At 42.0% G+C, this 21100-nt stretch overlaps 1 protein-coding gene and 2 long non-coding RNA genes across 3 annotated transcripts; all 3 read left to right on the top strand.

Annotated features, from left to right (window-relative positions):
- Positions 1-1345: 1345 nt before the first annotated feature.
- On the top strand, positions 1346-4235 carry LOC311129935. The gene is made up of 8 exons (XR_014613324.1): positions 1346-1583; positions 2560-2648; positions 2901-3047; positions 3168-3313; positions 3422-3558; positions 3683-3776; positions 3867-3978; positions 4067-4235. It is a non-coding gene; the product is annotated as an uncharacterized lncRNA (long non-coding RNA).
- Positions 4236-4241: 6 nt separating this feature from the next.
- Positions 4242-7825, top strand: LOC311129934. The gene is made up of 4 exons (XR_014613323.1): positions 4242-4290; positions 4382-4553; positions 4687-4814; positions 4941-7825. It is a non-coding gene; the product is annotated as an uncharacterized lncRNA (long non-coding RNA).
- Positions 7826-15739: 7914 nt separating this feature from the next.
- LOC311128878 (arg8-vasotocin receptor-like) lies at positions 15740-17175 on the top strand (the record flags this gene model as incomplete). Its single annotated transcript, XM_084161098.1, has 2 exons — positions 15740-16595; positions 17088-17175. 2 exons carry the CDS (start codon positions 15740-15742, stop codon positions 17165-17167), a joined length of 936 nt encoding a protein of 311 aa, XP_084017224.1. The 3' UTR covers positions 17168-17175.
- Positions 17176-21100: the final 3925 nt, after the last annotated feature.

Below are 21100 nucleotides of genomic sequence, written 5' to 3'. Positions count from 1 at the left end.
GGGGTAGCCACCGGCCCTGACAATCATTTTGTACATGTGCCTGTTCCTGTGCCCGCTCTAAATGGCCATAGAGTTCCCAACGCATTTATTGGATTTTCACCCTTATTTCATTACACAAACAGTAGTGGGCATAGACCAGTTGAATAAATGACTCTCTGGTACAGAGTGTAATAACATGGAGGACCACAGAAACAACCCACAGAGGCACAGTGCTGCTAGAGGAGCACAGGAACAACCCACAGAGGCACAGTACTGCTAGAGGAGCACAGTAACAACCCACAGAGGCACAGTGCTGCTAGAGGAGCACAGTAACAACCCACAGAGGCACAGTGCTGCTAGAGGAGCACAGAAACAACCCACAGAGGCACAGTGCTGCTAGAGGAGCACAGTAACAACCCACAGAGGCACAGTGCTTCTAGAGGACCACAGTAACAACCCACAGAGGCACAGTGCTTCTAGAGGAGCACAGTAACAACCCACAGAGGCACAGTGCTGCTAGAGGACCACAGAAACAACCCACAGAGGCACCGTGCTGCTAGAGGAGCACAGTAACAACCCACAGAGGCACAGTGCTTCTAGAGGAGCACAGAAACAACCCACAGAGGCACATTTCTGCTAGAAGAGCACAGTAACAACCCACAGAGGCACAGTGCTGCTGGAGGACCACAGAAACAACCCACAGAGGCACAGTGCTGCTAGAAGAGCACAGTAACAACCCACAGAGGCACAGTGCTGCTGGAAGACCACATAAACAACCCACAGAGGCACAGTGCTGCTGTAGGACAACAGAAAACAACCCACAGAGGCACAGTGCTGCTGGAGGACCACAGTAACAACCCACAGAGGCACAGTGCTGCTGGATGACCACAGTAACAACCCACAGAGGCACAGTGCTGCTGGAGGACCACAGAAACAACCCACAGAGGCACAGTGCTGCTGGAGGACCACAGTAACAACCCACAGAGGCACAGTGATGCTGTCTGTAGGACCACAGAAACAACCCACAGAGGCACAGTGCTGCTGGAGGACCAGAGTAACAACCCACAGAGGCACAGTGCTGCTGGAGGACCACAGTAACAACGCACAGAGGCACAGTGCTGCTAGAGGAGCACAGTAACAACCCACAGAGGCACAGTGATGCTGGAGGAGCACAGTAACAACCCACAGAGGCACAGTGCTGCTAGAGGAGCACAGTAACAACCCACAGAGGTACAGTGCTGCTGGATATTCCTGTTGATCCTAGCTGCCAAACTTAAACAGAATGAAATGTTTGTGTGTGTGTGTGTGTGTGTGTATGGATGGATGTTTTATAGCAAAACAAACTCCCCCTTCACAGTAAAAAATGGGGTGTTAATATTTCAGAGTAAAGTTATTTTAACCCAGATAGAGTATTTTCAACATTTTTGAGAGTAAAGTTGCTCTATCAGTGGAGTTAAAAGTGAGTGTAAAAATCTGCAGATACGCAGTGACAATTTCAACTCTACAGCAGTGATGAATACCCGCCACTCTGCTTTGCTGAAGTTTGGCACGTACGTTGGTGGAGGAAGATTGCGAAGGAGTAGCTAGGCCACAGATATTGCTAGGTAAGTTACATCCCGTTTTTTCAACACCAAACCGGTATTTTTTAACTTTACATAATTTTAGAGTTGTGCTGATGTCAAGGTCATATTTTAAGTTACGAGTTCCATGCGGCGGTCCCCCTTGCAGTGAGCTCGTCATCAGCCAGCTAAATTAGCTTGTAAGTTCAGATGGTTGACAGTAATAACTGTTATATGATATACCCATGGAATATGTTTGATATTTTTGTGAATGGCTTGCTGTTTCATATGGCTAAAAATAGGTAACGTTAACTTAGCTAATCAGTTCGTTTGAAGGACACCACCGTTTGGCATGAGCGCAGATTGTGCTTGTCATGCGGTTAGCTAGCTTGCAATCAGTATCGGTAACTGTCTTTCTTTGTGTTGCAATATTTTCACGAATGAAGTTTGTCAGAATGGTAAATACGTAAAATAACGTTCGCTAACAACAAAACATTTATACAGATAGTATTGTTAGCTAACGTTATTGTATAGCTTCCCAGGCTTCCTTACACTAACGTTAACTGTTTTTTATAAAGCTATATATAACGGTAATGTTAGCATGCTTCTGATAGTTAGCCAGCTAATGTTGGTGTTATAAAACGATAACTTAGATCACTGATTTGCATGACGGGTTTGTTTAACATTGCTTAACCATTTTAATGGTTAGCTACTGTTCGAACTAAAATGGCTAATGAGCTAGCTAACTTTGACACATAGCTAGTTATTTGGTAGCTAATGGGACAATGTGCCTCTAAACTTGAACTAGCCTACACCCATTTGCTGCAGAAAATGGCAGCTTAACGTTATATTCAACCAGCACAACTTTGTCTACTTCAGCCTTTGTAATTGCAGTGTAACGTCTAAGTAATGCATAGTGCATTGCGTAGCTAGTACTACTGAGATAAATGGATAGTTAGCTAACGCTTAGTTGAACCAGCACTAAATGATGATTTTGAATATATATTTTCTTTGTTAACAGAGGCAAAATGCTGTTGCGTGTTCAGCTCGGGGAAGAGCAGAAATACGTCAAGCTGTCTGAGCTGACATTCAATGCTTTCTTGAAAGAAGGTAGGTATAATAGGTTAAAGCAATACATATCACCCTAATGACAAAATAATACAGCATTAAGCTATTATCTTATGATATCTATTTAGGTCTATAGTCATTTCTGCTGGGCTTTATATTTTCAGTAACATAAAATCAGGTGCAGATCCTTGTCTTTCATCATTTTGTGAACACATGAGGCAACCTTAAGTATGAACTTGGATTCTTGTGAGAAGGGAATGCATGTTTTTCTTTTTTTTCTTCTTTTTTTAACAGTGTGTCTAAAATTCAACATACCAGAAAGCAGAAAGCCAGACATTAAGGTGTATGACCAGTCTGACACAGAAGTTGACTCAGATGTTTTTGAAGAATTAGTAAAGGAGTCACCTGGAACTTTCAGAATCATGCTGGGCAATGGACTTGGTATTCATTCATTCAATTAGTTTTTTAGTTTAAAGGCCAGAATGAGAACCTTTATTGTCTTAAAAATAACAGTTTATTGTAATATGTTTCTATGTTTTGCACAAATTTCATAATGAACAGATACCTCTCATTCATCATCATGCTCGGGTACATCTGATGACACCATCATTCTGAATTTCACTGTGTGTGACGATGTTGAAGAAGTAGCGGCTGGCGAAGGAAGCCAGCCTAAAAGGCCATGCCACATAAACTATGAGGCAAAAGCAGTAAGTGGTGAACATTGCTGTTAAGTCCAATCTGAATGTTGTTTCATCATGTGACAGCATTACATATTGTTTTACAATTACGGAAAGCACATTTCTTTCCACCTATAGCTGATTGAAAAAATCCTAACATCAAAGCCTGGTGGTGAACGCATTATGCAAGAGTATGGAAAAACCAAATCTCTGACAGATGCCACCAGAAGACAGATGATCAACATACTTGCTGCTGAGATGACAGAAACACATGGGTAAGCATTAAGCATATAGATGTGCTGTAAAGAAACATTGTTATTATTTTCCGGTTATTAATTATGTAAAATGTGTTGTGCAATATCAATTCAGTGTGATGTTAACTTTGAATTCATATGCTAGGACATCCCCCCCCAAAAGTGTCAGAGTGATGTATGCACAGGGGATAGTAGCTTTGTTTCCCTATCTAGAAGACCCATACTCACAACATGGATATGTAAGTAAATGGGTTATTGCAACATTATGCACATATTCACTCTATGAAATGGGAATAGTACTCCTTTATAATTTATTTATAATAATATAGGATCATTACTACGATCCGGAGAGTGGTTCCGGATACCTTGCATGGCGATTGAAGACCATACAAAGAAAAACAGCAGAGGAAAGAGGTGCCTCAGTCAGCAAATCTCCTAAAGGTATGTTTTCTGATCAGTGACATGTAATTATAATGGTGACCTGTGAATTGTACAGAAAGGATTTCTTAACACTGTATTTTGTCTTAAGTTGGTGGGCCAGGCCGTGATCGTCAGCCCTTCACCTATGACAGAGAGCCATCTGATGAGGATGTGGAAGCAGCTATTGCTGTTTTGAGACACTCTGCTGATGAAAACACTGTCCGTGAGAAGATGAAAATGACCTTCATATATCGGCAAGCAATGGTCAACGATGAAGCCAAATCATCAGATGTCTTCTCGGTCTTCCCAAGATTTCTGGACACACCAGGACTGGTATGACAACTTAATTCACTGCATCACCAAAAATATCCAATGAAGAATAAGGTAACACTCATTATTTCTGTCTTTGTGTGTTACATTGCAGATAGAACAAGATTTCAGACTTCTGTTTGGTGAGGCCACAGCCAACAAATTCTTGGAGAAGTGGCCAACCACTTTCAAAGCAAAAGTAATAAAGGAAAGCCATGGACTTGTATCCACCACAGAACTCTTGGATTTGATGCGCAATGCTGAGTCAGCTGCTGAAGTTGAGAATGGTATGAATGAACTGTTTTACTTTTTATGTGGATAATGTAGGTGTGCATTATATGTCCATAATGGTGCAAGTTGTGAATAAGAATGTTATGCTACGGCACAATGTTAACCAGGTTTTTATTTACTTATTTGTAGGCTGGGACAGTGACATGTCTGCCATCTTGCTGCTGCTACATTTGCTACCACCATCTGCACAAGGTAGAAAGAGGCCGGGAAAGATGTCTGCATATCAAGCTGTAGATCAGCTCATCAGATTTCAAAAGGTATGCTTAACAGTTGTTTAAAATATATATTCCATCATCTCAATCTTGTGCACAGTTTGAGGTGATCTTATCTATTGTCAGAGGTTAGTATCCAAAACAATTCTGTTGAATGTGTTTTTTTTGTAGGTTGGAACCAGTGTGCAGCAGCATCTTGACAACATCACCCAAAGCAGTCAGCCCTACCTTCTCGCCCAGGGATCCACACAGAGCAGCATTCACTCCTACTTCATTGTGGTTGACAAGCATGCTCTTCCATGCAAGGCAACAGGTTCAGTAGGAGCTTTTGACGAAGTCTTTAAAGCCCATTACGTATTTGGTACGTCATACAGTTCTTCCTTGAGCAGCTTTTTCACTTTTGTGCAAACAACCATCTATAACATCGACATGGGGGAAACAAAGGAGACTCCTAGAGTTGCTGAGTTGCGAGCAAGAATGGTGCGTTAGTTGAGATAAAACTATGAAGTGTTTTCTTTGCAAAAGTGACCATGGAAGTCCAAACAACCTTGTTAAGCACCTTAAGATAATTCATGGGCTATGTACAGGCAGGACTCTTTTTCTGAAATGTGGTCAAGAAGGATGCTCACGTTCTTTTGGTAGCTTTTCTGGTTTTAGAAAACATCTTAACAAGTGCCACGGAGAAAGTTTAGTAGATTCTATAGAAGATGATCTTTCAGACCCTCAAAGTACCGTCAACACCAGTAATATTTCTCATGTTGAAGTGTCGACTGAATGTTTAGAGGCTGAGTCAGAGTTATCTTCGCCATACATTGTAAATAGTTGTGCAGCTGTTATTTCTGATCTAAAGGCAGCAGGTGTTGGTCAAAGTACAGTAAATACTGTAGTGATTTCCATGGAAGAGATTGTTCAAGATATTCATCAGCATGCTAAAGAAACAGTGATAAAGCATGTATTTAGTAATGAAAGAGAAACAGAAATGTGCAAGAAAGTTGAGGCGTGTTTTGAGGGGTTAGAGAATCCTTTCACAGTTCTAAATTCGGAATACAAGCGATCAAAATTTATGACTGCCAAGTGGGAAATAGTAGAACCAGTTGAATGTGTGATTGGTTCAAGATTTGACACAAGACGAAATAAAAAGACTGGAACATATGATCAGGTAGTAGTTCAAGATAAATTCATGTATATTCCAATTTTATCTACACTGCAGTCAATATTTAAAAGTCAGTATTTTGCAGAAATGTTGCAAAGCTCAGCTACCAGCAACTCTAGACTGAGAGATATTTGTGATGGATCTTTTTTTAAAAGTCACCCCCTGTTCTCAACTGAGAAGCAGACAATACAGGTCCAGATGTTCTATGATGATTTTGAGGTCGCCAACCCATTGGGTTCCAAGCGAGGTATTCATAAATTGGGTGGAGTATATTTTACTTTAAGAAACTTCTCTCCAAAATGGAATTCTTTTTTGGCTAACATACACCTGTGCGCCTTATTTCATACTCAAGATGTTAAACGATATGGTTTTAGTGAAATTTTTGCTCCCATTGTTCGAGACATTAAAGTGTTAGAGAGCGATGGTATTGAGATTCCATTATACAGTGGTTATGTACGTGGCACTGTAGTACAGGTAACAGGTGATAATTTGGGTTTGCATAGTTTGTTTGGTCTGGTGGAGTCTTTCAGTGCAAGGTACTGTTGCAGGTTCTGTTTAGCAGAAAAGGAGGACTTTCAAACAGAATTCTCTGAAGATTCTTCCAAAATAGTTTTACGCACCAAAGATATGCATACTGCTCACTGTCAAGAAATGGCTTGTAATCCATCCCTTCCGTATGTTTTTGGTGTGAAAAGGTCATGCATATTAAATTCATTGAGGTATTTTCACACAACTGAGAACTTCTCAGTTGATGTGATGCATGATGTGTTAGAAGGGGTTGGCCAGTACGAATTGAAGTTATTATTTCTGTATTTGAATGAAAAACATGTTACATCAGGAGAAATACATTCAAGAATACAAAGTTTTGATTATGGTTTCACAGAGAGAAATAACAGGCCTGTGACTGTTAATTTAAGTGAAGGATCTAATGATCTGGGACTGAATGCAATTCAGTCCTGGTGCTTACTTAGGAATGTTCCTCTTATCTTTGGAGATTTGGTAACTTCTACTGACCAACACTGGGGCCTGCTTCTTTTATTATTGCAAATAATTAACATTATATTCTCGCCCATGTTATCTCAAGGTCTATGTGTATATTTAAAACATTTGATTGTTGATCACCATACACTGTTTAAGAAGTTGTATCCTCAGAAAAAACTTTTACCAAAGCACCATTTTCTTATCCACTATCCCCGCTGCATCCAGAAAATAGGGCCTGTACTTCATAGTTGGTGTATGAGGTATGAAGGCAAACATAATTTTTTCAAAAAACAGCTTAAATCGTTTAAAAATATTACCAAAACGCTGGCAAAAAAGCATCAGAATCATATGGCATATAGTTGGCGAAGATCAACAACTTTTAGTCGGTTAGATATTGGTCCAGGAAAAATGGTGGCTTTAAATATGGTAAAAGGAGGTTCTGAAATTGCTTTGGCAATGCAAGTGCCCAGTAGCATTCAGGTTATGAAGGTTAATTGGGCTAAACATAATGGGTATGTTTATCGCCCACACTTGGTTATCTGTGGCGAAGTTGACTCTGAAGTGCCCTTGTTTTATCAGATTGAGTCAGTTCTGATAATGTGTGAAAAACTGTTACTACTCACAGTGCCTTTAGTTACAGTAACTTTTCAAGAACATTTCCATGCATATGAGGTGATCAGATCAAAGCATGATTTAGTTTTTTTTCATGTCGACAACCTGCACTACCCTAGACCTTTTGACATACAAAGGTCATATGGAGGAAATGACACAGCTCTCCTTGTTGTGCCATATTGCTTTCTCTGGTGAACATTTTTATGATGTTATACTTCTGTCATAGACAAGGCAATGGGTGTACAATGTAAATTCACGGACATTGAAATTATACTTTTTTTTTTCAATAAATGTGGGTGCTCTCATCTTGTATTATTGTGCTTTGTTTTATTTGATAGTATTGATATTTCTATAATTCAGTAACACTACATCATATGATTTAAATTAAAAAAAAAAAAACACTGTAGAGAAATGAAAAGTAAATAAATATCATTACACTTTAAAGTGTCATTTTTTAAAGTAAAATTGTAGTTGACTTAACTCTATACAGTGTAATCATATTACTCTCAACAGTGTGATTAAACTACAGTGTTAAATATTTTGACACATTTCATTGTTATTTTTTACACAATATGGAGTAGAATTAACTCTAAAAGTTTTACACTGACCAAAGAGTACATTTTACACTGATTTTGAGTGGGACCAAATGTTATCTGAAACAGAGTTAAATTCAACTCGATAGGAGTTAAATTAACACTTCTGTTTTTACTGTGTTTGTTCCATTCAAACAGTAATAACAGTTTCATTAGAAGTAATCAAAAACATACAGCAGAAGCAAAACCATTATTATGTCATATGTCATTATTATGTCATTATTATGTCATATGTCATTATTATACCATATGTCATTATTATGTCATATGTCATTATTATGTCATGTGTCATTATTATGTCATATGTCATTATTATGTCATTATTATGCCATATGTCATTATTATGTCATTATTATGTCATATGTCATTATTATGTCATTATTATGCCATATGTCATTATTATGTCATTATTATGTCATATGTCATTATTATGCCATATGGTATTATTATGTCATATTTCATTATTATGTCATATTTCATTATTATGTAATATGTCATTATTAATCTATCATCTATAGAAGAAAAACATTCTCTGATTATGTACTGTATCCAGATTCCTGTCACAGTGCTCAGAAGTGACTCTATAGTAAAAATCCTGTTGAAATTATGTTCCTTTCTTTGAAGGGTAGCAGTTAATTACATATATTAGTGGGGCAATCCAATTCCCAATCCAATTCAAGTTCCCCTTCCCTCTTAACCAGGACAAGTTCCCATAGCAACCAGGTCTTGCACCGTGCTCCCTGGAACCTTATACGTCAGGTTGATGATAGGGGTAGACAAGGCACAGAGTGGGATGGTCAGATGTTTGGGAGCTATAGATGATTCACACAGAGACTGGGGATATTAAGAACCCCGTGAGGTCGACTAGAAGTCAATTACACTCATATGGCTTTACTGCATGACTCAAGATTAATTTTTAAGTCTATCGTACACAGTGTGAGATGTTTCGCAACCTGAAGATGAATCACACTGAGTTGGGATATTGAGAATCCCAAAGGATCATAGAAGAGAAGATTGCACTTATTGCTGTGGGGTGTTACAGCGTCACTCCAGAATCATTTCAAAGTGCATTGTGTAGCTAAGATCTATACTGTAACTAGATATGGCTTTACTGCACGACTCCACATTCATTTCAAAGTATATTGCACTGTAGCTAAGAACCATTGGGAAACAAAACATATATACAGTATACACTACCAGTCTAAAGTTTGGACACACCTACTCATTCAAGTTTTTTTTGTTTTTTTTTTTTGTTTTTTTTTTTACAATTGTTTACATTGTAGAATAATAGTGAAGACATCAAAACTATGAAATAACACATATGGAATCATGTAGTAACCAAAAAAGTGTTAAACAAATCAAAATATATTTTATATTTGAGATTCTTCAAATAGCCACCCTTTGCCTTGATGACAGCTTTGCACACTCTTGGCATTCTCTCAACCAGCTTCATGAGATAGTCACCTGGAATGCATTTCAATTAACAGGTGTGCCTTCTTAAAAGTTAATTTGTGGAATTTCTTTCCTTCCAAATGCGTTTGAGCCAATCAGTTGTGTTGTGACAAGGTAGTGGGGGTATACAGAAGATAGCCCTATTTGGTAAAATACCAAGTCCATATTATGGCAAGAACAGCTCAAATAAGCAAAGATCCATTACTTTGAGACATGAAGGTCAGTCAATATGGAACATTTAAAAAACGTTTAAAGTTTCTTGAAGTGCAGTCGCAAAAACCATCAAGCACTATGATGAAACTGGCTCTCATGAGGACCGCCACAGGAATGGACCCAGAGTTACCTCTGCTACAGAGGATAAGTTCATTAGAGTTACCAGCCTCAGAAATTGCAGCCCAAATAAATGCTTCACAGAGTTCAAGTAACAGACACATCTCAACATCAACTGTTCAGAGGATACTGTGTGAATCAGGCCTTCATGGTCGAATTGTTGCAAAGAAACCACTACTAAATGACACCAATAAGAAGAAGAGACTTGCTTGGGCCAAGAAACACGAGCATTGGACATTAGACCGGTGGAAATGTGTCCTTTGGTCTGGAGTCCAAATTGGAGATTTTTGGTTCCGAACGCTGTGGCTTTGTGAGACGCGGTGTGGGTGAACGGATGATCTCCGCATGTGTATTTCCCACCGTAAAGCATGGAGGAGGAGGTGTTATGGTGTGTGGGTGCTTTGCTGGTGACACTGTCTGTGATTTATTTAGAATTCAAAGCACACTTAACTAGCATGGCTACCACAGTATTCTGCAGCGATACGCCATCCCATCTGGTTTGGGCTTAGTGGTACTATCATTAGTTTTTCAACAGGACAATGACCCAACACACCTCCAGGCTGTGTAAGGGCTATTTTACCAAGAAGGAGAGTGGGGGAATGCTGCATCAGATGACCTGGCCTCCACAATCCCCCAACCTCAACTCTTCTGTATACCTACCTTGTCACAACACAACTGATTGGCTCAGATGCATTTGGAAGGAAAGAAATTCCACAAATTAACTTTTAAGAAGGCACACCTGTTAATTGAAATGCATTCCAGGTGACTATCTCATGAAGCTGGTTGAGAGAATGCCAAGAGTGTGCAAAGCTGTCATCAAGGCAAAGGGTGGCTATTTGAAGAATCTCAAATATACATTTGAAGTCGGAAGTTTACATACACCTTAGCCAAATACATTTAAACTCAGTTTTTCACAATTCCTGACATTTAATCCTAATAAAAATTCCCTGTCTTAGGTCAGTTAGGATCACCACTTTATTTTCAGTATGTGAAATGTCAGAATATTAGTAGAGAGAATTATTTATTTAAGCTTTTATTTCTTTTATCACATTCCCAGTGGGTCAGAAGTTTACATACACTCAATGAGTATTTGGTAGCATTGCCTTTAAATTGTTTAACTTGGGTCAAACGTTTCAGGTAGCCTTCCACAAGCTTCCCACAATAAGTTGGGTGAATTTTGGCCCATTCCTCCTGACAGAGCTGGTGTAACTGAGTCAGGTTTGTAGGCCTCCTTGCTCACACACGCTTTTTCAGTTCTGCCCACACATTTTCTATAGGATTGAGGTCAGGGCTTTGTGATGGCCACTCCAATACCCTGACTTTGTTGTCCTTAAGCCATTTTGCCACAACTTTGGAAGTATGCTTGGGGTCATTGTCCATTTGGAAGACCCAAATTGCAACCAAGCTTTAACTTCCTAACTGATGTCTTGAGATGTTGCTTCAATATATCCACATAATTTTCCTTCCTCATGATGCTATCTATTTTGTGAAGTGCACCAGTCCCTCCTGCAGCAAAGCACCCCCACAGCATGATGCTGCCACCCCCGTGCTTCACGGTTGGGATGATGTTCTTCGGCTTGCAAGCCATCCCCCTTTTTCCTCCAAACATAACGATGGTCATTATGGCCAAGCAGTTTTTGTTTCATCAGACCAGAGGACATTTCTCCAAAAAGTACAATCTTTGTCCCCATGTACAATTGCAAACCGTAGTCTGGCTTTTTTATGGCGGTTTTGGAGCAGTGGCTTCTTCCTTGCTGAGCGGCCTTTCAGGTTATGTCGATATAGGACTCGTTTTTACTGTGGATATAGATACTTTTGTACCTGTTTCCTCCAGCATCTTCACAAGGTCCTTTGCTGTTTTTCTGGGATTGATTTGCACTTTTCGCACCAAAGTACGTTCATCTCTAGGAGACAGAAAGTGTCTCCTTCCTGAGCGGTATGACGGCTGCGTGGTCCCATGGTGTTTATACTTGCGTACTATTGTTTGTACAGATGAACGTGGTACCTTCAGGCGTTTGGAAATTGCTCCCAAGAATGAACCAGACTTGTGGAAGGTAGGCCTTGAAATACATCCACAGGTACACCTCCAATTGAATCAAATGATGTCAATTAGCCTATCAGAAGCTTCTAAAGCCATGACATCATTTTCCAAGCTGTTTAAAGGCACAGTCAACTTAGTGTATGTAAACTTCTGACCCACTGGAATTGTGATACAGTGAATTATAAGTGAAATAATCTGTCTGTCTCCTCTGTCCTCCACTCGTTACCTGTATTAATGGCACCTGTTTGAACTTGTTATCAGTATAAAATACACCTGTCCACAACCTCAAACAGTCACACTCCAAACTCCACTATGGCCAAGACCAAAGAGCTGTCAAAGGACACCAGAAACAAAATTGTAGACCTGCACCAGGCTGGGAAGACTGAATCTGCAATAGGTAAGCAGCTTGGTTTGAAGAACTCAACTGTGGGAGCAATTATTAGGAAATGGAAGACATACAACACCACTGATAATCTCCCTCGATCTGGGGCTCCACGCAAGATCTCACCCCGTGGGGTCAAAATGATCACAAGAACGGTGAGCAAAAATCCCAGAACCACACGGGGGGACCTAGTGAATGACCTGCAGAGAGCTGGGACCAAAGTAACAAAGCCTACCATCAGTAACACACTACGCCGCCAGGGACTCAAATCCTGCAGTGCCAGACGTGTCCCCCTGCTTAAGCCAGTACATGTCCAGGCCCGTCTGAAGTTTGCTAGAGTGCATTTGGATGATCCAGAAGAGGATTGGGAGAATGTCATATGGTCAGATGAAACCAAAATATAACTTTTTGGTAAAAACTCAACTCGTCGTGTTTGGAGGACAAAGAATGCTGAGTTGCATCCAAAGAACACCATACCTACTGTGAAGCATGGGGGTGGAAACATCATGCTTTGGGGCTGTTTTTCTGCAAAGGGACCAGGACGACTGATCTGTGTAAAGGAAAGAATGAATGAGGACGACTGATCTGTGTAAAGGAAAGAATGAATGGGGCCATGTATCGTGAGATTTTGAGTGAAAACCTCCTTCCATCAGCAAGGGCATTGAAGATGAAACGTGGCTGGGTCTTTCAGCATGACAATGATCCCAAACACATCGCCCGGGCAATGAGGGAGTGGCTTCGTAAGAAGCATTTCAAGGTCCTGGAGTGGCCTAGCCAGTCTCCAGATCTCAACCCCATATAAAATCTTTGGAGGGAGTTGAAAGTCCGTGTTGCCCAGCGACAGCCCCAAAACATCACTGCTCTAGAGGAGATCTGCATGGAGGAATGGGCCAAAATACCAGCAACAGTGTGTGAAAACCTTGTGAAGACTTACAGAAAACGTTTGACCTGTGTCATTGCCAACAAAGGGTATATAACAAAGTATTGAGAAACTTTTGTTATTGACCAAATACTTATTTTCCACCATAATTTGCAAATAAATTCATTAAAAATCCTACAATGTGATTTTCTGGAATTTTTTTTCTCATTTTGTCTGTCATAGTTGACGTGTACCTATGATGAAAATTACAGGCCTCTCATCTTTTTAAGTGGGAGAACTTGCACAATTGGTGGCTGACTAAATACTTTTTTTCCCCACTGTATATGTCCTAACCGACTTGCCAAAACTATAGTTTGTTAACAAGAAATTTGTGGAGTGGTTGAAAAACGAGTTTTAATGACTCCAACCTAAGTGTATGTAAACTTCTGACTTCAACTATAAAATAGATTTTGATTTGTTTAACACTTTATTGGTTACTACATGATTCCATATGTGTTATTTCATAGTTTTGATGTCTTCACTATTATTCTACAATGTAGAAAATAGTAAAAATAAAGAAAAACCCTGGAATGAGTAGATGGTGCTGTATATATCTTAGGCATACAGTACATGCTGTGCAACAGTCGATATCTGAAGACAGAAGAAGCAGCAATGGAGATATGATGAACACTGGATGAATCATCTAAAAGAGGGTCTATTTTTGATTCGCTTTATGACGGCAAGCTTTAGAGCATCACTAATGTATTCACATTACGTCTGTATGTATGTTGCCCTGATCATATTGCTCCCTGTCGCTGAGCATGACGGGTGGCATGGAAGGGTGGCATGACGGGTGGCATGGAAGGGTGGCATGACGGGTGGAATAGACGGGTGGCAGATGGGTGGCATGACGGGTAGCACGACGGGTTGCATGACGGGTGGCATGGAAGGGTGGCATGACGGGTGGAATAGACAGGTGGCAGACGGGTGGCATGACGGTGGCACGACGGGTGGCATGACGGGTGGCATGGAAGGGTGGCATGACGGGTGGCATGGAAGGGTGGCATGACGGGTGGAATAGACGGGTAGCAGACGGGTGGCATGATGGGTGGCATGGACGGGTGGCATGACGGGTGGCATGGAAGGGTGGCATTACAGGTGGCATGGAAGGGTGGAATGACGGGTGGCACGACGGGTGGCATGAACTGCATAATAGATGTATAGTTGGAAAATACTATTATGGGGTTCTTAACAGCATCATGAACAGTGTTGGAGTGTCCTCACATTGAAGGAGAAGAGCCATTTATTCTAGCATGATGTGGTTTGCATCCCAAATGGCACCCTATTCCCTATATAGTGCACTACTTTTGACCAGGGCCCATATGGTCTAAAGTAGTGCACTATATAGGGAATAGGGTGCCATTTGGGATACAACCATGGTGTGGAGAGGTTGTGGATAATGAATAACAGCACTCAGCAGGCTCAGCATGCTGCCAGACACAAATCTCAGCTTCAATACATCCTTTCAGATATGTGCCTTCCTGCTGATAAGTACAAATGACTTTTTCTTCATGATCGTCACAAAGGCACTAAGTGAAACAGGACTCAGAGAAGTGCTCTCACAGAAGCCAGAGTGATGGTATAAACACATAATTTCACAATATGACATTTACCACAGTCTGAATCTCTAGGAATTCATTTTCTCCAAGAATATCCCCTATGACCCGTCAATACAGTTGTTGACTTGATGCTTTTAAATAAACACGGGCCATGTTGATGCATGGATGCCGATGGGGAAATGCATGACCAATGTTATTTTACGTTTAAATGTAAAGGATGCAAATCCTTATACCTCAGTTTTATCAATGATATTCAACATGGATTCCATGTGAAGGAATCTTCTTTAGGGGTGGATGTAGTCTGACCCTTTGTATTTTGTGGAAGGCTTTTCATTAGGCCTATGTGGCTGGTGGTGATGACGTACAGCTCTAGGTCTACAATTGATATTGACAGAAAATGGAAATTAGGTACATTGAAGGACATTAATGTGCCTTTACTTGTGAAGCCAACGGAGGTGTTCATATTGAACCTGTAGCCTGGATGTTCATTTCACTCTAGGATTGGGCACTGCGCACCTATAATAGCGCATTCTGATTTCATCCGTGCATCCAGAGCCATATATAAACAGGCCTACAGCTCTGGTGCACCTGTCATTGCTGCCCATCTTTTCTCAGACGCTGATGGCCCGAACAAAATGTCACAGTCAGACGATGCTTGCAGGGCTACCCCAACCACATACTGCAGCTCCGGCCAAACTGACGTTTCTTAACCGTATGTAGCGATCGATGGAGCAGCGAATTAAATTCAGGGTGAGTCGTAAGGGCGCGTCGTCAGGCAAATACGACGCTGCTGCAAGCAAAAGCACTTGTTGCTACTGCACAGAGCTACTGCGCAGAATAGGAGAGAGATAGTGACCGAATTGCCAACAGGAGAGTATTGGACCGAATTTTCAGAACATAATTAACAATGAAAAAACTAATAGTAACCAAGAAATAGTGCAAGGAACAATGAGTTTACAACTCAATTATAGTGGCAATAGCAGTTCAGAGCGGGAGGTCGCGGGAGGAACCGATAAAACAGGTGGACACGACAATGCGCTTCTAAAAGCTGGAGTTTTGGGATTGATTTTTGTCTTAGCCACATGTGGGAATTTGTGCCTTCTACATGCACTTTGGAGGAAGCGCAAGATGAATACAAGGACCCAACTGTTCCTTCTGCACCTGTGCTTTGCGGACCTGGTGGTCGCTTTCTTCCAAGTCCTACCGCAGCTCTGCATGGAGATTACGCACCGGTTCCGGGGCTCAGATTTCGTCTGTAGGTCGGTGAAATATCTTCAGGTGGTTGGGATGTTCGCCTCCACATACATGATAGTGGCCATGACCATTGACCGGTACCATGCAGTCTGCAAACCCATGGTGTCGTTCTTGAAGGGTTCCTTTAAGAGGTACGTCGCCATAGGCTCAGCGTGGCTGATCTCTCTGGCTTTCAGCACCCCGCAACTCTTCATCTTCTCTCTTCAAGAACTAGAGGACAACCTGTATGATTGTTGGGCGACATTTATTGAACCTTGGGGTTCTAAGATATACATCAGCTGGATTTCTTTATCAGTGTTTGTTCTCCCGGTTATCATCTTGCTGTACTGCCAGATTAAAATATGCACGGGGATATACTTTAACATGAAGAGAAAGGCGCTCCAGGCTTCCACGAGCGACGGGCGCACGGGCACCAAAGGGGTCTCGAGCGCGATGTTGAAGACGGTCAAAATGACATTCGTCATCATTATGGTCTACTCAATATGCTGGAGCCCCTTCTTTGTGGTCCAGTTGTGGTCTGCATGGAGTCCCAGTACTGCGCCCACAAATGGTAAGTCAGATTTGTTGTCTGTTCTTTTGTTTTTTAAATTGATTATTTGTGTACCTGTTTGACATTTTACTACATTGTTAGGAGCTAGTAACATAAGCATTTCGCTGCACCTGCTATAACATCTGCTAAACTGTGTACGCGACCAATAAACTTTGGGATCAGAAATCAATGTTTCATTCTAAGTAAGTTTGAATCTATTAAGCACAGAGTGGCTTACTGTCAACTATGGCATAAATCATTAATAGCCTTGTGCCACCACAGGCATCTAGTTTATTCACACTGATTGGCCTCCAGTTCCATTGATTTGCATGACCTTTCCCATTTTTCTGTGAATACCTGCAGTGCTATTTTTCTCAAGCCATATCCTCTCTCTCTCTCTCTCTCTCTCTCTCTCTCTCTCTCTCTCTCTCTCTCTCTCTCTCTCTCTCTCTCTCTCTCTCTCTCTCTCTCTCTCTCTCTCTCTCTCTCTCTCTCTCTCTCTCTCTCTCTCAGGTCCAGTATTTGTCATCATCATGCTGCTTGCCAGTCTGAACAGCTGTACCAACCCCTGGATCTATCTTTACTACAGCTAGGAGACAATATGATGGACTAGCTCTGGTCCAGGGCGTTACTTTCCGTTTCACAGAAGGCTCAGCATCAGCAAGCCACACATAACACCATGGACCAGAGCTATTGATGGACCATATGGGCAATATGGAAACTCCCCCTACTCCACTTCTTCACCTTGTACTGTATACAGCATTTCTTTGATGTCAATGAAGACCAATGGTTTAGACACATGTAAATATATGTAAATATCCTCTTTGATTCAACATTAATATTTGTATGTCAAGCCGACAATTTTAGCTCTCAGCAGTAAGCAAATGTAATGTATATTCTTTCGAGCTAATATTATATAAGAGGTGCAGGAACTCAAGCAGTAGAACATTTGAGGTGCCTGTACTCAGTTCCGGTGAGCTCCTGCCCAAATAAATCACTGATTATCTGGGATGACTGGCCACCAGAAAAACAATTGTGAGGAAGGATATGGGCATCATTGAACAACAAATGTTTGCTTTGCGAGTATAATGTGTATTTATTATGACTATCTGATCCATATATTTATTGGTGTGTTTGAGTTTTCACATATCTTTATATAGATATCTGCATTTTCTCTGTTTTGTGTAATACAACAATAAAACACAAGTATATACATCATTTTAATAATTCCCTGAACAAGTACGAATGTATCTATCTACTAATACTAAAATGAGTTTAAAACTCCGGTGCAAAACTCTGTTCAGGAGGAGTGTAAATGTTCTCTATAGGCCGGATCATGTTGTTGTGCTGATTGTATTGTATGTTTAACATTGCTTTAATGTTGTGTTGATTGCTGCTGCCTTCTTGGCCAGGCCTCCCTTGCAAAAGAGATTGTGTCTCAATTGGCTTTTCCTGGTTAAATAAAAGTAAAATAAAAAGTTCCATATTCATATGGAAGTGAAATAATTCAGCGTTTGCTGAGAAAGCACACAATCAAAGTAATAACACCAATGACTTACATATGCTTGGGCCCTCTCCCTTCTAGCTTCAAACTAAATGGTACCGTGTGGTAAACATTTCAAAGAAATTGAGACCATTGTTACATGCAACAATAGTCTTGTGGTTTTCTTTTGAAAATACTTTACCAACAGCAAACTCTCAGAGCTGGTTTTCTTCCAGCCAAGTGATTATGACACATGCAGGCAAGGTTGGGGAGTAATTGATTAAAAGTAATCTGATAACCATCAGTTACGTTACAAGCAAAAAGATTGTAATCAGGTTACAGATACTTTTGAAAAACAAGATGGTTATTTCTTCCATTACTTTTAAATTCAGAAAGGATGTTTGCGGGAAAAAATACATTATGACACCGTTCTTTTTTCTCAATGACATTCAATTGTGAAAAGACACAAGTTTAAGTTTGTTCCTCCTGAGAGACTCTGACCACAAGTCAGAGACCACTATGATGACACACCAAATGATGACCACCAATCAGAGACCACTATGATGACACACCAAATGATGACCACCAATCAGAGACCACTATGATGACACACCAAATGATGACCACCAGTCAAAGACCACCATGATGACACACCAAATGATGACCACCAATCAGAGACCACTATGATGACCACCAATCAGAGACCACTATGATGACACACCAAATGATGACCACCAATCAGAGACCACTATGATGACACACCAAATGATGACCACCAATCAGAGACCACTATGATGACCACCAATCAGAGACCACTATGATGACACACCAAATGATGACCACCAATCAGAGACCACTATGATGACACACCAAATGATGACCACCAATCAGAGACCACTATGATGACCACCAATCAGAGACCACTATGATGACACACCAAATGATGACCACCAATCAGAGACCACTATGATGACCCACCAAATGATGACCACCAGTCAGAGACCACTATGATGACACACCAAATGATGACCACCAGTCAGAGACCACTATGATGACACACCAAATGATGACCACCAGTCAGAGACCACTATGATGACACACCAAATGATGACCACCAATCAGAGACCACTATGATGATACACCAAATGCGTTTGATGGATCCTTTTTGTCTTCTTCTAATGCCTCTTAAAGGGACAGTAATCAAAATGTAACTGAAAGTAATCAGATTACATTTCTGAGTTTGGGCATTCCAAAAGTTACATTACTGATTACAATTTTGGACAGGCAACTAGTAACTCTAACGGATTACATTTAGAAAGTAACCTACCCAACCAACCCTGCAGGCATGTTATTGACAATATGGTAACACTTTATATTAAGGTCCCTTAATAAACCATGTTTAAACAGTCTGTAAAGAGTTTACTTACCACTTAGTAATCATTATTCCTACATTTGTAAATGTCACTAAGCAATCTCTAAACAGTCGTTTACGCATTTATAAACGTCATTTTAAATGATTATTAATGATTTATAAGATAATTAATAAATTGTTTGATCATAGCATGTTCACAATTTGTAAATTATTAATAATGTACTACTAATGTACTTATAAAACAGCTGTCAAGGAGTTATTGTCAACTCATAAGATTATTTATAAGGTGTTTGTTAATGGTTTGTCACGAACGTCGTATGAAGGAGTGGACCAAAGCGCAGCGTTAGTAGCGAAGATACTTGCTTTATTTAATTAAAGCATACACACGAAATAACAAAACAATAAACGACTCGTGAAGTCCTCAGTGACAATGACCGAACACGGAACAAAAACCCACAAACACAAAGTGAAACACAGACAGTTAAATATGGCTCCCAATCAGAGACAACCAGCACACAGCTGACACTCGTTGCCTCTGATTGGGAGTCACTCAGTTAAACATAGAAATAAACAACCTAGAACACCCAACAAAGAAACAGAACACATAGAATGAACACACCCTGGCTCAACATAATGAGTCCCAGAGCCAGGGTGTGACAGTACCCCCCCCCCTAAAGGACTGCGACCGCGCCTAAATACGAGCAAAACGGGAGGGCTGGGTGGGCATTCCTCCTCGGCGGCGGCTCCGGCTCCGGGCTTGCCCACCACCCTCCAACAAACCCCCCATAGCGCCCCTGGTCCGGTCTGGCCCTGCTGGCTGGAGCTGGACTGGACGTAGCAGGAGCGGTAGGCTTCAGCTCCTTAGTGGAGCAGTAGAGCGGTACCTGAATTGGCACCGATGACCCAGGCACGGGTTGTGCCGGACTGACGACTCGCACCCCTGGCTTGGTGCGAGTGGCAGGAACGGGCCGGGCCGGGCTGGCGACGCGCACCGTAGACTTGGTGCGAGTGGCAGGAACAGGCCGGACCGGGCTGGCGACGCGCACCGTAGACTTGGTGCGTGGAGCAGGGACAGGCCGGGCCGGGCTGGCGACGCACCCCGTAGGCTTGGTGCGTGGAGCAGGGACAGGCCGGGCTGGGCTGACGACGCACACCGTAGGCTTGGTGCGTGGAGCAGGGACAGGCCGGACAGGGCTGGCGACGCACACCGTAGGCTTGGTGCGTGGAGCAGGGACAGGCCGGGCAGGGCTGGCGACGCACACCGTAGGCTTGGTGCGTGGAGCAGGAACAGGCCGGGCTGGGCTGGCGACGCACACCGTAGGTTTGGTGCGTGGAGCAGGGACAGGCCGGGCTGGGCTGTCGACGCACACCGTAGGCTTGGTGCGTGGAGCAGGAACAGGCCGGGCAGGGCTGGCGACGCACACCGTAGGCTTGGTGCGTGGAGCAGGGACAGGCCGGGCTGGGCTGACGACGCACACCGTAGGCTTGGTGCGTGGAGCAGGGACAGGCCGGGCTGGGCTGGCGACGCACACCGTAGGCTTGGTGCGTGGAGCAGCAACTGGCCGGACTGGGCTGGCGACGCACACCGTAGGCTTGGTGCGTGGAGCAGGAACAGGCCGGGCTGGGCTGGCGACACACACCGTAGGCTTGGTGCGTGGAGCAGCAACTGGC

Source organism: Coregonus lavaretus (genome assembly GCF_964263955.1).
Source record: "Coregonus lavaretus genome assembly, chromosome: 5".
Lineage (NCBI taxonomy): Eukaryota > Metazoa > Chordata > Actinopteri > Salmoniformes > Salmonidae > Coregonus > Coregonus lavaretus.
This window is presented reverse-complemented; position numbering and strand designations above follow the sequence as displayed.